An 18,014-nucleotide genomic window follows, 5' to 3' on the forward strand; every position below is an offset into this window, starting at 1 on the left:
TCTGTGACTTTTAATGTTAATTGCAGTCAACCTCCAGCAACATGGATTTGAATTGCCTAGGTCCACCTATATGCAGACATTTTTCAATAGTAAATACTGGAGTAATTACTACATGATCCATAGTTGGTTAAATCCACAGATGCTGATATAGAGGCCGAATGTAAATTGTATTTGGAATATTCCCATGTTCAAGAATAACTCTATATCTCAATAAAGTTGATTAAAAATCCTCATTAAGCAGGAAAAATGTTGAATAATATGCAAATCTGGTCAAAACACATGTATATCGAAGACAATTATGGAACTTAGGGTAAAATTCAGCAAGGGTAAACCGCAAATCTCATATACAGAGTTTCATAACTAGAAGATAAAACAGAAGTATTAAGGAACAATGCATAGAACTTTAGGCAATTTATTAACTTGTTTAAATGTGGGAAAAATAATAATACATGTAAAAGGATGTAAAATACTCTAAGGATAGATCCATATTATCATGAATACATTTAATATGATGTATTATTAGTAGTATGCAGGGCAAATTAAGACAAAAGAGCGCAGGGCCAGTGAGAGGTCCTGATGCCACACTGAAGCTGAGTGTAGGGAGGGTGCCGGAGAGGTCCTCAGCGAAGGGCTGCAGAGGGAGGCTTTGGTTGCTTGAGTCTCTCCTCAACACTAATTGGTAGGAATCTTTGGTCATAAACCCTTGAGCCACATTTAATTGGTCCTGAGAGCTTTCTCTTCCAGTTTGCCTCCCTAGGCAGAGGCAAGACAAACACCTGCCCTTGATCTTGGAAACACAAAGTTACTTAAAGGTCAGTTGAACTCAACCCAGAAGTGCAGCCAGTAGGACCCTGGACACTCACTTCACTCAGGACAGGTAACCTCTGTGGTCACTGCTGTGCTTGCTTTGTCTGGAGCCCCTTTCCAAAACATCCACAGATGCTGCTGTGAGCAGACAAGGTGAGTTCCACCCATGAATTGTTAAGAGAACAAATATTTATTTCACACTGAAAACAGTTTTGCCACAGTCCCTGGAACTCGATATGGAGTTATGGCTCCATATTCTAAGTGAATTTTACTTCTTCAAGTTTTTCTTTTTAAATGATTGATCAAATATCATGATATGGCAGAAAAGTTTAGTCTTACATTCCATTACATAAAAACATAATATCAATCCTTTTTTTAAAATGACTGATCTGTCTATTCACATGTTATTTTTACCTTTTGTTCAAAACCTGGTTTTCTCACTCATCTGCTTTACCAATAATACTACTTTTGAAATGAAATAAACTTTGAAGAAGCTAACATCCAAGTCCATGACCAGACAAGATTTGTCTCTCATTCAGTCCAGGCCTCCAGAGATAACCCTGAGGAACCTGGCATGTCGGGGGACGTGTTTCTACAATCTTTTCTTAGCCTCTTTGCTTCTATTTTCTATGTTGAAAACTCCATCTGGTCCTGCTTTACTGTGCCCCTTATTCCTGTTTGAAAAACAGTCGCAGTGCTGGTAAATAACTTAAGCTTAAGAACAAAGACCAAAACGCACAAGTTATTCATGTGGTCAGCTGAATGACGGACCTGTGCAGATTGGCACGCCCTTTGCACAGCATGATATGTCCTGTTAAAATAAGAGAAAGGGGAACCTCATGGCCCCAGGGGGTTTATGAGCAGTACTTAGCAGAATATGCATCAGCAAGGAGAACCTAGGCTATGCATAGGCAGCTAATGCCAGACTTTCTCAATGCTAATGATTGTTAAATGCCTAAAGTTCAGAATAAAAGCTTAACCACCTACCAGCTATGTGACTTTTAAAATAATAAAAGATGGAGTTCCCATCGTAGCGCAGTGGTTAACGAATCCAACTAGGAACCATGAGGTTGTGGTTCGATCCCTGCCCTTGCTCAGTAGGTTAACGATCCAGCATTGCTGTGAGTTGTGGTGTAGCTCCCAGTTGCGGCTCGGATCCCGTGTTGCTGCGGCTGTGGTGTAGGCCGGCAGCAACAGCTTCGATTAGACCCCTAGCCTGGGAACCTCCATATGCCATGGGAGCGGCTCTAGAAAAGGCAAAAAGACCAAAAAAAGAACTTTTCAAAATAATAAAAGAACTATATCCTGCATCTACAACCCCCTCCTCACTTGATGTCACCCTAAAGAGCACAATAAAAGCAGTAGGTGTCTTGAGGCTTTGCTCTTGGTCCCTCAGACCTTGAGTCCCCCAGTTCCCACCTTTAACCAAGATAAATGTCCCTGTGTCTTGCTTTATGTTAACTTTTTCTTGTTTCACAGCATTTGTTCTTCAGCCCTCACCTGCTGAGCTGTTCTCAGCAAGTCTGGCACAGACACTCTTTGGGCTGGTGTCTGGCTGTGCCCTGCAGCAGAGTCAGCACTTGCATGACTGGAAGTCACCTAAGTAAAGTGTCTCTGTCCTTTGACCTTAAAGTCAAACAAAAGTCACAGGTGCATGGACATGGGAACAGAGGTTCCAGTTGGAGCTGAGGGCCCCAGGCCAAGACATGACGTGGGCCCAAATGCAGCCACGTTCTGTCTGGATCGCTGCTCCCACAGGTGTGGACATGGGCCCTGAACTTCCCTAATCACTGCCTGTGGGCTGCCATGAGGCTGCTCCAAACCCACACGGAAATACTGCTTCATTTCTAGACATTCAGCACTGTCTCTTGCATGAGGCACCCTTAACAGCTCAACTCTGCCCCTCTCTGGATGGACATCTCAGAGCCTATGCTCTACTGCCCAAGAGCAGCCTGGATGAGTGGGAAGGGCCCTCAGAGGACCCTTTGCCTGCTCCTGTGTATGTGTGTTGGCATGTGGGGAGCACATAATTCATCCTCTCTGGGGGTCAGCTCCTATGGATGAAATAGAGGGTTAAAAATACTTCTTATGCCAGCCTGCAAGAGAAGGGTCAAAATTGTCTCTATTCAGGCCAGCGAAAAGGAAACTGACCAATTATTGACTTTTTCAAAAGGAACAATTCTAATCCTCCCAACTGTGTACATAAAGAATTGCACAGAGAATACATGAATTTCAGCAGATGGATCAACCAGGGCAAGGCAGGCTCACAGGCCAGGTCCAGGCAGGGGCGGGCAGAGTCCACTGAAGTGAGGTCCCCTGTTTATATCCTATATCTGTGATGTAATTTCCACAGTTATATTGGAAAAAAACTGGGGCACACCCCTTAATATGCTACGGGGATGTTTGCCCAACATCGGCAGACTCAACTATTAGCACTTGGTGAGAGAAATCGAAGTTACTATTTTCCCCTCTGCCATTAGCAGATAATCTGAGGGGAATGCTTAGAGATTAGGTAAAAGCCCTGTGTCTGGCCTAACTTTTACTCATCCACCATTTTTAGCAATAACTAATGATGTGTGAGTCCCTTTTCCCCATAATATTCACAAATTATATCTCCTTTAAGGACAAAATTTCCCTTCCTGCAAATTAATTAGTGTAAATACAGATTCATGGGATCTTAGTGGAGTTTAGTCCTTTAGTGTCATTATTCATTTTGTTTCCAAATTGGTTCAGATTTTACCAGCTGGAACCATGCCAGGCAGCTCTGTCTCCTTTTGACATATTGTTTGATATATATTGTTGTCATCATTGTTTGAGTGATTTTTCTACTTTTTGGCACAATAAGGATAGTCAGAGCTCATCTTGTACTTCCCTTGCCCTAGTCTTGGAATCAGCCCTGGCTCCTTCTGCTGGAGACTGACTTATAGGGACAAAGGTTTGGATGCTCATTGCTGGTTGTTTCTCCTTGCTTCACATTTTCTCAGTGGACAGAGGAAGAAAAGGTGTGTTGTGGGGGGGGGGGGATTTTATATATATATATATCTCCATGTATGCACTAAAATGTGAGTTTACTTGAGAGTGGTGATGGTTTCATGGGTACGTACATAGGTGAAAACTTCTCAAATTAAACCTGCATAGAGCTGCTTCAAAAACATGAGTCCTTCTGATGTCTCCAATCCTAATGTCCCACCATGTCAGTCGTTCTAGGCTTCCCCTTTCCAGGTGGGCCACTCTGCCCAACACTGGTTCCCATTACAATGGCGAGATTGACCCATTTGCTGAGGCCTGGGACACACAGAAAGCAGGTTCAGGATGGATGTCCTAATGTGTTGTTAAAAGCAAATGTAATAAATAGAATTTAGTCTTCCTCTGCAGTTTTTAAGGCAAATTTCTATAGAATGAAACACATGCATCTACAGGAACAATTTGATGTGTATTGACAAGTGCTTATGCTAAGTAGCCCACTTCTGTCGAATGTAGGAACTTTCCTTGACCCCAGAATTCCTTCCATGCTCCTTCTTGGTGAGCCCTACCTACCCAGGCCCTTGGAGGCAAGCACAAATCTCATTTTTTCTATCATAGATTAGTTTTGCTTCTTCTAGAACTTCACACAAATGGAGTCATATATTTCCTTTGTAACCAGCCTATTTTTCACACTTGTTTTGAGATTCATCACTATTACTGTGTATTTATATCAGTCCTTTCTGTGGCAAATATTCAACTTTATGTATATACCTCAATTTTTTAATCCATTTTCCTGTGGATGTTCCAGATTTGGGCTATTATAAATAAAGATGCTGTGAATATTCTTAATCAAAACTTTTCAGGGACATAGCTTTGGTAGATACCTGGGAATAGAATTACTGAGGAACAGGTCAGTGTATCTTTAGTTTCTAAAAATCTATTTACCAGAGTGGTGTGTAATATTACATCACGCTTAACAATATAAGTTGATTATTCCGTATCCTCACCAGCCTTTATCCATTTTGTAGTTTTTAAAAATGTTTATCTCACTGTGATTTGAATTTGCATTTCTCTAGTAACTAATGTGGTTGAGGACATTTTTTTTGTGCTATTAGACATCCACATGTCTTGTTTAGTGAAGAATCTGTTTAATCTTTCACCAACTTTGTGTTGAGATTCTGACCTTTCGTTTTTCAGTTGTAGGATATTTTTATAGTCTGTGTGGAAGTTCTATAGCAGCTATATATTTCCTTCCAATGTGGCTTCCTCTACCCTTTTCAATAGTGCTTTTTGATAAATAGAAGGTTTTTTATTTTGATGAAGTCCAACCAATCTCTCAATGAATTGTTTATCATTAGAGGTTTTTGTGTTGTGTAAGAAATTTTGCCTAGTCTCAAGTGGCAAAAATATTATCTAAAGCTTACTCATGAAAACTTTATAATTTTACCTTTTCTGCTTAGATGCTTAGGTCTATGATTAATCTTGAATCAATTATTATGTACAATGTAAGGACAGGTAAGGTTTGTTTCTTTCATTTGAAATTCCAGGAGTTCCAACATAATTTGTTGAAAAGACTTCTTTTGCCTTTACACCTTTAGCAACTCATTTAAAAAAGCACTTGACTATATATGTGTAGGTTTATTCTGGGACATTCATTACATTGATTTGCTTCATTGATTTGTCTATCCTAATGCAAAAATTGAACTATTTAGATTAGGTCGTTCAGTGCTGAGGCTAGAAGATGTAAGTCCTTCTTCAAATTTGTTATTTTCAAGACTATTATGGCTAAGTCCCTAGCATTTCCATATAAATTTTAGAATCAGCTTGTCAATTGTTTTTAAAAAGGTTGCTGAGATTATGTCTGAGATTGTGTTAAACCTATCATCACATAAAAGAAAATTGACGTCTTAGTTGATTTTACTCTTCACTCATTGCAAGTATATTTTTCTTTAGTCATTGCACATATTTATAAAATCTGTTTTAAAGTTATCAGCTGATTCCAAAATCAGCTTATAAACTATTACTTTTTGCTTGTGTATGGACCACATTTTCCTGGTTTTCTGTTTGTTTTTAGTAGTGGTTTCTCATATTCTGTGTCATGGATGATGCACTGTAATTATTGTGCATTCTAATGGCTGCCTCTGAAGAGTGTCGTCTTTTGTCCTACCCACTTGGCTGGAATGAAACCCACACTCTTTCTTCCCTATGATGGGCTACAGTTGGAGTCTCTGCTCAGTTCTTTCTGTTTCCCAGATGTTGCTTTCCAATGGATTCCTGGAGTCTTACACACACACACACACACACACACACACAGAGCCCACATGTGCATTTCAGGGGCCAGGTTCCTTATATACAGATTTGGGGCAGTACACTCTGTGCCTCACTCCTTTCCAGATTTCCCACCCCATTTCCAGTCAATTTGGAATCTCTGAAGTACCTGTAAAATTTCACATTTCAGCTTGTCTTTTACCAGACCCACATCTTAATGGGCTCAGATGGAAAAGCCATACAAAGAAATCTCCAGAAAGATTCCTCCTTCCAAAGGCAGAATCCCATCTGACATACGCCTCCTTTTGAATGCCCTTTGGAGCCTTCAAATGGTTGTTTTAACAACGTGGCTAAAGATTATGATTGTTAGCTGCGGAGTGGTCAGTGTGACCACTACTATGCTGTTAGAAGCAGAACCCACACCCCACTTGCATGTTACTCTGTCTTGCCAAATTGACTGTGATGCAAAAGATGGATTTCCTAGATTTCCTCTGGTTAGAGTTTTTGTTGGGACTTTGATTTCGCAAATGAGAGGCACTGCTGTGAGATGGTGGTGATGAGGTGTAAGCATCTTTCCATTTCTGTGACAGCAAGTGCACAGTCAGACAGATGAACGTCTGCATGGGCAGGAGTTGGCATATATCATAGTCTGTGCTCGAGGGCTGGAAGAAGAATTTCCAGACTCGTATTGCGGTTAAAAGAATGGAGAGTTTATTGAGCATGACAAGGTGAAGAGAAGGTAAAATTTATTGAAGTAAGAGATGCTGCAAGTGTAGCAGAATGACTTGATGATCAGGGAGAGCCACCCTGAAGAGAAAGAGTTTGAGAAGAGAGATGCTGCAAGCACAGTGGGATGACTTCCTGATAATCAGGGAAAGCCAACCATGAGGGCATAACCCAGGGAGAGGAGAGGTCTCACGGTACCCCTGCTGACCTGCCGACTGGTTGGGGGAAGACGGGTCTTATGATACACTTGTTGGTTGAGGGTGTATAAGGTCCCTATAGAGGTGGGGAGAAGAATGGGCCACATACCTCTCCTGGTGGGGGGTAGGAAGGGGTAGGCCAGGTTGCTCAAAGGTGGAGGAGGGGCGTTACAGTGACATGGGTAGGCGGTGATAAGGGTCTGCTCATTCTTGTCTTGGCCAGAGGCTTTGAGTTCAGTCTCCCTGAAGGGGCCTTGAAGTCCAGCAGTCCTCACACCTTCAGCTTGGGAGACAGCCCTGTGAGAATGGCAACAATGTAGCAGCAGTAGTAGCAGCAGCAGCAGCAGAATGCTGACTTCTAAAATGAAGACACCATGGTGTGGTTGCCAGACGGTGCTCAGGATCCACTGAGCACCACTTCTCCACCAGCTCTGAGGATTTTGTGGCCCTCTGATGGCTTTGGTTTAAATGCTTAAATTCCTGACTAGTCAGGATGGCATTTGGGGTCAGTGAAGAGCCCAGTCTGGTGATGAAAGTAACTCATTCATTTAGCATTTGAAACTCCATTGAGATAGAAGGGAAAACAGGCCATGGTTCCTACTGTGGAAAAGCCTTTAGAGAAGAGTCAGTGTACGGAGGGATAGTGAAGACTTCGAGGGCTGTGATGGAAACTAAACAGCACATGCCTTTGTGAGGAAAGTGGAGAGGTCGTGAGGATGGGAAAGACTTCCCTATGTAGGTCCTGCTGTGAAACACCTTGAAGGGTGAGGGCCCCTTCAGCCTTGGGCAGTGGATGAGGAGGGCATTTCCAGTGAGGGAGCCATGTGAAGAGCTGGCAACTCCAGGGATTGCCAGTGAGGGACTGGCGTTGGTACCGACGACTCAGTGAGAAACCCTGCAAGAGGGGCCTCGAGGCTGTCTCAGGAGGTAAGGAGCCTCCAACTTACCTGAGTCTCTGGTGAGTCTCAGTGATCTTCAAGGAAGGGAATAAAATGCCAGGATCAGGTCTTCTTCTTAGGGCATCACCATGGCCTCAGTGGGGAACATACGGGAGGGTTGAAGGGAGAAACTGTCCATCCAGGAAGTGACAAAAAGCTTGAGGTAAATACATAGCTGAGGACGGGAGGTGGGAGTGTCTGTGAGCACCGTGCAAGATTTGCCCACACGCCTTGGGGACCAGCGGATGAGGGGTAAGGAGACCATCACTGGCTCACAGAACAAGTATATTCTCAGATCCTCCTATGACCAGGAGCTGAAGCTTGATGTAGGCCAGGTGAGGTTCTGCTGCCACAAAGCCTATATCTTGGACTTCGGGTGGCCAAGTGACTGGGAGGTGGGTAAGTTACCTTGTGCTGATGTAAAACACACAAGATGAACAGAGTTCAGGTTTGTGTTGAATTTGAAAGGCCTGCAGTTCAAGTCAGAACCTGGGGTTTGCAGGTCTGGGATATAGGGGAGCTCTTCTGGAGTTGTGGATACCAGAACCAGCAACAGGAGCAACTCTAGAGGGCAGGGTGCACAGGTTCAGAAAAGAGGCCCAAAGGCCAGCCAAGAGGAATTACTCACATCAAAGGGGAGAGGAGAAGGGGGCTCACCCAGAACAGCTGAAAAGGAGCCCTGTGTCCACCAGAAAGGTGGGGGCGGGAAGAGGAAGCACCTGAGGTTGGGGAGGGGCACAGTCATGTCGCCATTATAACTGGAGCAAGTTCCACATGACTCACCTATGAGGGGGGTGAGGATGGGGCCCCGGGCCTCACAGAGCACAAATCTAGAGGACAAAATTTCTCAAGGTGGTAAATAAAAGGAGAAGTAAATGAAGGATATGTGGCCTTCAGAAGAGTATCAGGGTGGAGTTTAAGGAACAAATAGGCTCCCAGGTCACACCCGCCCCCGCTTCCAAGAGCAGGTTGCAACGATGGTCTCCTGGGAGGGGTCTGACGCCAACCTCTTGTGATCTCTTGTCAGAAGGCTGTGGGCACATGGAGTGGGGCCTGGGGGCTGCTCCCAGCCAGGTGGCAAGGTCCAACCAGACGGTGGTGACAGAGTTCGTGCTTCAGGGCTTCTCAGAGCACCCTGAGCTGTGGCTGCCCCTTTTGGGCTGCTTCTCCTTCCTCTACACTGTGGCTCTCATGGGCAATGCCGTGATCATCGCTGTGGTCAGCTACAGCGCCAGCCTCCGTAGCCCCATGTACTTTTTCCTGTGCAATCTGGCCACCATGGACATTATTTGCCCCTCGTCGGTGCTGCCCAAGGTGCTGGCAGGCCTGGCCTCCGAGAAAAACACCATCTCCTTCCCAGGGTGCATGGCCCAGCTCTTCTTCCTCCTCTGGTCCCTGTCTTCCGAGCTGCTGCTGCTGACGGTCATGGCCTATGACCGCTATGAGGCCATCTGCCACCCGTTGCACTACGGCTCCAAGATGAGCCCTCTGCTGTGCAGATCACTGGCCCTGGGCGTGTGGGTTGTCTGTGCCCTCAATGCTTCGGTGCACACCGGGCTGATGATGCGGCTCTCCTTCTGCGGCTCCAACATCGTCACACACTTCTTCTGCGAGATCCCCCCACTCCTGCTGCTCTCTTGCAGCCCCACACTGATGAACAGCATAATGACTGTCTTAGCGGATGCCTTCTATGGAGTCATAAACTTCCTGCTTACCCTGGCGTCTTACTGCTGCATCATTGCCAGCATCCTGCGCATGCGCTCGGCCTCAGGCAGGCAGCGAGCGTTCTCCACCTGCTCCTCCCACCTCCTGGTGGTTTCCGTGTATTACTCTGCAGTATTCTGTGCCTACATCAGCCCAGCCTCCAGTTATGGCCCCGAGAGAAGCAAAGTGTCTGGTGTGCTCTACACGACTCTGAGCCCCACCCTGAACCCCATCATCTACTCTCTGAGGAACACGGAGGTCAAACACGCCCTAAAGAGACTCATCCTCCTTTCCAGACGTTAATGGTCATGTGCAAGCCCTTCTCCATCTGGGATCCCTCGGCTGCCTCCCTGAGACCAGCCTGGAGAAGGGGGAGCTAGCTGCGGCTGTGGTGCACACGGAAAGGCATCAGCTGCAGGACCAAGTCCCCAGGTCCCGGGAAGTGCTCTTCTTGCGTCCAGGTAAAGGTCTTACCACCCCTGGGTAACTCCCATGATCCTGACCCTGAACTGCTTCAAAGCTCTTCTCAACCCAGCTCCTCCTTAGCTGTCCCAAGCTGCCATGCATCATTAGCTCCAGCTGAAAGGTCCACTGGCTGTATCTGTCTCACTGTCCCCACAAACCACATTCACCTTCTGTGGTCTGTGCATACACCTCAGTACATGGTCAGGTCCTGAACTTCAAGCCAGCTGACCTGCCACCTCCCTCATCTTCCTTCATCTCCCCCCCTCCCCAGAGAGCCCTACTCTCTGCCTCCAACTGCTTACTTGATGTCACATTGCCTGTCCCCTCATCTACCTGGAACTTACACAACCTGTCCCTCCTTCTGCCTGGGCCTCATGGGGCCCATCCCCCATTCTCTATGGCCTCAGGGGCCTGTCACCTGTTCCACCTGACCACTCACAGCCTGACTCCATTGTACCTGGGCCTCATATGACTTGACCCCTATTCTACCTGGCCTATTCAACCTTCCCCCTATTCTTCTTCGAACTTAAAATCCATGTAGTAACTGTTTCTTTGACCACATCTTTGTTCTTGTTCTTGGTGTTTCACAGATGAATGATGGGCTCTTTCAGATAAGTACATTCAATCAAATAAAATTTCCTTCAGAGAATGTAGGGAGGTTGATGTTTCATTCCCAGTGTTTGTTTTATACTAATCCTTTTACTGTTTAGGCAACAGTCAGTAAGTCCTAAAGTGGTCAGTTATCATGAAAAAAGCAAACAAAAAATGAAAAGTGTCATTATGCAGCTTGGAGTTAAAATTCTGTTACTCATGTCAACAACAACAAAGTTGAAGGTTTGTGAGGCCAAAGGCAAATTCCCAAGAGAATTGGAAGCTGGTCCCCAGGCATGGGATGCACCCCCTCAGCCCAGGGAAGATTGGAATCCTTTGCCCTGGAGGGAGCAGAGCAGACATGAGGTGGAGAGTCACTTAGCAGGGCTCATGCCCTGCCTGCTGCACCACATCCCAGGGACATGATGGGGAGAGGCCCGTGTTTCCCCCCAGAAAAGGGCTGCCCATGCTGTCAGCCCTACCTTGAACCTCCTCTTCTCAACAGTAGAAGTGACTGCAACATGGCTTTCCATAGGTTAGACTTAGCAATGAAGAAACTTAGCATTTTCTAAGAAGGGTGTGAAAAAATAACAGAGAAGGTGGTGGGAACAAAGAGGCCTTGTTCCCAAGTTGAGGAGACTCACCTGCAAGTGTCCAGCTGAGACCAGCTGAGAAGGGATGCTGGCACCTGGGACCCATACTTGGCACTGCAGAAACACCTGGGAGAAAGGGAAACAGACCTGACCAGGATTAAGCTAAGTGAATCCCATATAGAAATAGGGTTTCATGATGGAGAAAAGGATCATGTTGATTCAGGTCAAAATACTGTATATGCTGCATTGATATTGATTGCCACAACGGTATTTTATACTCTCCAATTACTGCCTCTTCCACCCCCTTTTCCAAAGACTCCCTCCCAGGAAGTAGATTGGAGGAGGGCCCTTGTCCTCTACCAGAGACCAGCAGACCGGGGCACTTCCCACTTTGCAAGGTCCCTCCAGCACCACAGAAATAGAAGTCCTTAGGGCCCACCCTCTTCACTGCTCTGGACAGATAGCATATTTAATGAACTTTGGTTTTATCATTCAGCTTGCAGCCAATTGAAACTCTTCCCAGTTACACTGCTGGAGGCTCCCCGAGCCTAGGATACTCTTGGGCATGGTGAGCAGAATGGCCCATCTCTACCAGCATGTTGGTTGCCTGGGTTCTCACTATCTAGTTCAGAATATTAAGAAAGGTTAATACATATGAAATCTGGAGAGTTTCTGATCTGAATTAATTTTTAAGAAACTACCTACTTGGTGGTCCCTGTTTCTTATAAAGAATGTAATTCCCAAGCAAAATAGCAATAGCAGTGTTTCAGTATTTATTTTGAAAATATCAAAATGAAAGTACTAATATCTTAATATTTTAAGTTCTAAATTCATGGAACTTTTAAAAAATTGGTCATACTAAATGTTTCATGCAATTTAAATATAAAAATTATAAAAATTACATGTGACTTCAAAGTGTTGATTTATAAAGATACAACTCAGCTCTTCTTTGTCACCTTAATTCAAATTATTTAAGTGCATAAACATGAAGTATTATACAAAAAGTAAGAAAATATAAAACAAAACAAATATATGAACTATCAATCATCAATACCATCATCCATATCATCCCCATCACCCCATCCCCATCATCCTCGTCATTATCACGTCACCACTGCCACCATCATCTTCACCATCACCATCATCCCCATCACCATCACCCCATCCCCATCATCCTCATCATTATCACGTCACCACCGCCACCATCATCTTCACCATCACCATCCCCATCACTATCACCATCACCCCATCCCCATCATCCTCGTCATTATACCATTGCCACCACCATCACCGTCATCTTCACCATCACCACCACCATCATCAACTTCATCATTTTCATTGTCATCATCACTATCCTCACCATCATATTTAACATAATTGTCATCGTCACTGTTATCATCAGTTATAACAAAGAAAGTAATGACTTAAGTGTGCCCTGTTCTTCATTTTCCACTTAGACTGAGATGAACTTTGCAACTGTTTCCATTTCTTAGCCACACTCATTCTTCATGCTTGTTTTTATTCTCTGGACCTATTGCTCCTCCTTCTGCTTTTCTTTCATTACAGTCTCTCCCACTGTACCTTCCTTTTGTCTTTTCCATTTACTTTGAGCCATTCTTACATCCCTGGCAGGTGTCATCTATGAGGCAGTGCTCTTCACCCTGACTGTGCATTGCTTCTCCTTCATGCCCCCATACCCAGAGATTCTAGTGCAGTTGGTTTAGGGGGTTCTGGAATCAGTATTTTTTGAAAGCTCTCTTGGTGACTCTGATGTGCAGCTAAGATTGAAAACACTGTGTTTAAACAAATTTAATTGCAACTGTGTGTAGATAAGTGCTGGACAACTCTATTCAGTAAATTTAAAAATGCATTGAAACACTGTGTACACTAGGGGTCTCCATCCCCTTGCTGCTTAGCCAGGGAGCCCTCAACTGCAGCTGAAGTGTTCTCCCAGACCATACTTAAAAGTAAGGAAGGCTGGAGACCTTTGGGCCTGAACGTTTATTCTCTGCACTTTTAATGTAAAGCTATATTAATTCAGATGATACTTTCTCATAAATAAGCACTTTTAAAACAAAACTGTGCCAACATGGATGACTTTTCATTAAAACACATTTCATATGGTCTAATATTTGGCCAATTTCCTGTATAAAATAGCTAATATTTTTCCATTTGTTTACACAAATGGTCTTCCTCTATGTTGGTTTCTCCATTTAAATATACAATGAAGATCTGATTCATCAACTAGTTTTTTTGCTCATGTCCATTATTAACCTCATCACTTCTGCCAGTGTGAGTTTTCCTTCTTGGCCAATATTTCTCCCAATCCTATCTTTACATTTCCATCATTTCTTAGCTGATTCATGAGAAAACTGGAAGCCATTTTGTGAGCCATAAATGGAGGAGAGAAGATGGGTTTCTGGCAAGTTGGGTCAGCAGAGGACACACTTCTGGATAACAGGCAGCACTGCAGTGACAAGTTCATTACCCCACGTTTCCCTGGATGGTTACCTCTGTCTAGATTTTGAAGGGGTGTGAAATCTAAAGAAGATCATGTATTGTTAGACTGGCCCATAGTTTCTTGTGAGGCATGTAACTCCCATTCCAAAATCTCCCATTCCTGAGTTAGGAAACAACAGACCCACCAGCAACCCTTTGGTCTCACAAGTTACCATCGGCCCAGCTGGCCTTTAATACCTTCGACAGGAAGCCAGACCCATGTCAAGCAAGATAGAGTGTGAGGCACAAGGGGTTATCAGACAAACTAGCTTCAATGCACCTGGCCAAATAGTCTCAAAATGTTTACAATAAAAACTGATAGGCCCGCTGGAAGAAATCTGAAGGTTTTAATAGTCCTCTGTCCATCTGAGGTCAAGCACACAAACAAATGTTTTTAAAAGCAAGAAAGACATTTGAATAACCTCACCATCATAGAACATGCAACTATTCAAGCACTAGTGGAACATTTACATAAAGGGGCCTCAACTGGGCTGGTGCTTCTGAGATTATGTGTAGTAAAGAGTTAATTTATTGCATAGTTAAAAAAAATTTTCCTATCTGTTATGGGCCAATATTTTTAAAAACGTGGTAAAAGTGACTTAACTAGAAGAAAGGTCAAGTGCTTGGAAAGCACAGCAATGTCAAAGTTTGTATGTGTTTCTGCTTCTTCTCAGTTTCTGTCCTGGTCTCAGTACAGACAGCAGCAGACTGTGCACCACACTTAACTGCACTGTACAAGCTATGCGACCTGTGAGATTAATATCTATATGGGAAAATCAAATTTTATCCTTAGCCTGTGATACACAGAAATCAGTTCCACATGGATTTAAGATGTAAAAGTGAAAGTTAAAACTTTACAAATGGGGTACTAATTTTCTCATCTTTTGGGGTAAGGACAGACTTTTAAACCCCCAGAAGTGCTAACCCCCAAATAAAAGACTGATAATTTTAAAGTATGTGTTTATCAAAGAAAAACTGCCACAGATAGTGCGAAAAGGTAGCCAGAAGAGAGGAAAAATCATTGTGCTATATTGAAGTGGAGAAAAAGATCATTAACTAGAATACAGAAAGCATTCCTAGAAATAGTAAGAGAAGGACAGAATCCACAAGAAAAGAGTAAGTACATGAGCAGGCCTTTTACAGAAGAGGATCCAAGTTTGACAAATAAATATATATCAAGAGATTCTACACTTCACTCATGATCAGAGAAATGAAAGTTGGAATCAGAATTAAACACCATTCTATGCCCACCAGATGGCAAACATTAAGAAATCCATTAGTGGAGCTCCCGTCATGGCTCAGCAGAAATGAATCTGACTAGTATCCATGAGGATTCAGTTTCAATCCCTGGCCTCACTCGGTGGATTAAGGATCCAGCATTGCCACGAGCTCTGGTGTAGGTCACAGACACAGCTGGGATCTGGTGTTGCTGTGGCTGTGGCGTAGGCCAGCAGCTACAGCTCCGGTTTGATTTCTAGCCTGGGAAGGTCCATATGCCGCATGTGCAGCCCTAAAAAGACAAGGAAGGAAGGAAGAAATCTATTAGTGCTAAGTGTTGTCAATGGACAGGACCACCTGGGCACACTGCTCAAGGTCAAGGGGTTCAAACACCTAAGACCTTAAATGGTATCATGTGTCACAGACGCAGGTTGAGGCAGTTGGAAGGGGAGGTTGCAGTTCTGGGCTCAGCAGTGGATTGCTTGGTGTTCATAATGTTATTGTACCCTAATTTACTGAAGGAATTCCTTATACAGTCTTCTCAGTGTACCAAGTGCGACATTGAAGATACTGAGGGCCAAAGCTGCTCGAGGCTGTTTTTCCTTCACTTCTCTTCTGGTCCCTCTGGTGAGTCCCACAGCAGCTGGTCCTCCCTCTAGGTCCATCTGTATTCTACAGGCATCATTGTCCTTTGTGGGACCCGTCCATTTCTAAGCCCCACCACCATCACCACCACCACCGCGGAGTCGTGGTAAGCTGAAGCCGCTCACGGGGGATTCTCCCACGCAGGGGGGCTAACACTTTTGGAGGTGGGGGAACAGTGTTGCCTGCTCCCAGAATCTTGAACAGCAGCCCCAAGATAAAGGCAGAGCTCGCGGAGAGATAAGAGGACACATGCATGAAATCCCCGGTCCCTTTGATGTGAAACACTTTGTTCCTGGGCCAAGCTGACTGTCCCTTTGGACACTGGGAAGTTGTGTGTTCTCTGCTATTGTTTACTTGGGATAGATTTTTGGCTTTTATCAAGGTCATCCTTTTTGGCCCAGAGTGCATTAAATGTTACACACAAACCTGCCTAGGTTTCTATCTGGGTGTTCTCAACCTTTTACTATATAGAGTATGAGGGGATTTCCAGCAGAGCATTCTTAAATCAACCCTCCATCCGCAAAACAGCCCCAAATGGATTGTACACTTGAGAAAAAGCCTCAAAGTTAAGTCTTTGTGACCTCAGATTAGGCAATGATTTCTTAGATACAAACCAAAGCAAAAATGACAATGGAAAAAAACAGATCAATTGGACTTCATCAAAATTTGAACCGTGTGTGCTTCAGGGAATATCACTGAGGATGCAAAAGGACAGCCCGCAGGATAGGAGGAAATACCTGCAAGTTCTATATCTGATAGGAACTTGTACCCAGAATAACCATTTGGATGCAACTTCTCTGAAACAAGTTTCCTTAGAGTTGTCTAAGTCCATGGTTTCCCTACACAATATTCCCCCTGTATTGTTAAAAAGCCTTGCAGGAAGCTTTTAAAAAGAGGTTTCTGCTGTTCTCCCAGGACTTTATTTCAAGTTACTGCCACTAATTCTACCAGTGTTGAAGGTAGCCCTTCCCTGGACACCTGGACAGGGGAACTTGTTTCAGGTACACTTTAACCAAGATACTTGTTTACATCTGCTTTTGAAATGTGTGCCCAGGAATGATTCAGAGTCAAAGTAAGAGCAGAAGAAATCTTTCATAAGGTATAAAATAAAAATCAGAAATTTAAAAAAAAGGAAGTGTTAGATTGGGTTATTGTTACAAGGAGCATGTCTTACTTTCCTAATTGAGACGATCTTTCCAATCTTTCTAAACAATTGTTTAACTTCGGTAAGGCCTTTCCATAATATTCTACCAGTGCATTCTCTCAAAATTTGTAAGTCCAGATAATTATCTGACAATTTAAATTTTCCTGACAATAGAGAAAGATAGAATTCCAATAGTTTCTAGAGTTAGCACAATTCTTATAGAACATAATAAAACATACGAATCTGAAGCCCAATTTTACCTATAGATATAGGTGCAAAGCTACTACCAAGGCTTCATTCCACAGCCTTCTAAAGGCAGGAACAGATGTCTTTCAAAAGTAAGTGCTTGAAAATGTCATTACTTCCAAAAGATCCTGCCTTTAGAATTTGTTGTCATTTGGCCATTCAACGGCATTTTCACAGAGGACCTGGAGTAGCGGGACTCAGCCCCAGACCACAGCGGCATCCCTGGGAAAGTCCAGGCCAACCTGCACCCACCCTCGAACCCCTCCACGGGGTGCACATGTTCAGATAAGTTGCCAGATGTACGTATTCTCGGCCGGTGGGAACCAGGGGCCCTGCTCTGCCTCACACACATCCTGTCCTCACGCCCACCAATCAGGGCTTGAATTGGAGCCCCAGGGAAAGCTGACTCTGCCCATCCCTCCAGCCCCAGCAGGAGAGACAAACCAAAGCAAGACTTGCTGCATGGACCCAGGTGTCTGTCTGGCAGGCCTGGCAGGGCAGAATAGGAGGGCAGAGGGGTCAAGGTGGCTCGATCTCTCTCCTGGAAATGGGTCCTGCCCCCCTGGCAGCCACTAGAAAGGAAACACAAGAGCACAAGTAACTCTGCAGAGCCTGCTGCCCACTAGCACATGAGGCACAAAACGGGCCCGAAACCCCTGCCAGGTCAATGCCCCTTCATACCCAGGAGAGTTAAGTCAGACATCAGTAATGGGGCTGCATTTCTAAACCAAGAGCAATCGAGGGCCTGCCACATTGCTAAAAAACTGGAAGGGAAAGTGGGTTAGAATGCAGGGTGTGGAACGAAGCCTTGGTTTTATATAAGTAACAGTTCAAAAGGTGATTTTTGTTCTTTTCTTCATATTTTGTATTCAACGATGCATTACCATATAAATGTATAAAATTACAACCTAGAAATTAAGATCTTCCCTATGTCACAACTAGAAGACAAAATGAAACTGCAGACATCCTGTAAAAATCTCTGCAAAGTCCCCAGAAACAACCTAACAGA

General features: G+C 44.2%; 1 protein-coding gene across 1 annotated transcript; it reads left to right on the forward strand.

The window, feature by feature from the left end:
• The first annotated feature begins 8,941 nt into the window (after positions 1–8,941).
• On the forward strand, positions 8,942–15,721 carry LOC100154185 (olfactory receptor 13A1-like). The gene is made up of 2 exons (XM_021073735.2): positions 8,942–10,065; positions 15,507–15,721. The coding sequence occupies exon 1, from the start codon at positions 8,942–8,944 to the stop codon at positions 9,905–9,907; it is 966 nt and encodes a 321-aa protein (XP_020929394.2). The 3' UTR covers positions 9,908–10,065; positions 15,507–15,721.
• The last annotated feature ends 2,293 nt before the right edge of the window (positions 15,722–18,014 follow it).

The sequence above is a fragment of the Sus scrofa genome, chromosome 14 (genome assembly GCF_054392235.1).
Source record: "Sus scrofa isolate SSC_HxYL_T2T_F1_AM1 chromosome 14, Sscrofa_HxYL_maternal_Yorkshire_Landrace_v2.0, whole genome shotgun sequence".
Taxonomy (NCBI): Eukaryota; Metazoa; Chordata; class Mammalia; order Artiodactyla; family Suidae; genus Sus; species Sus scrofa.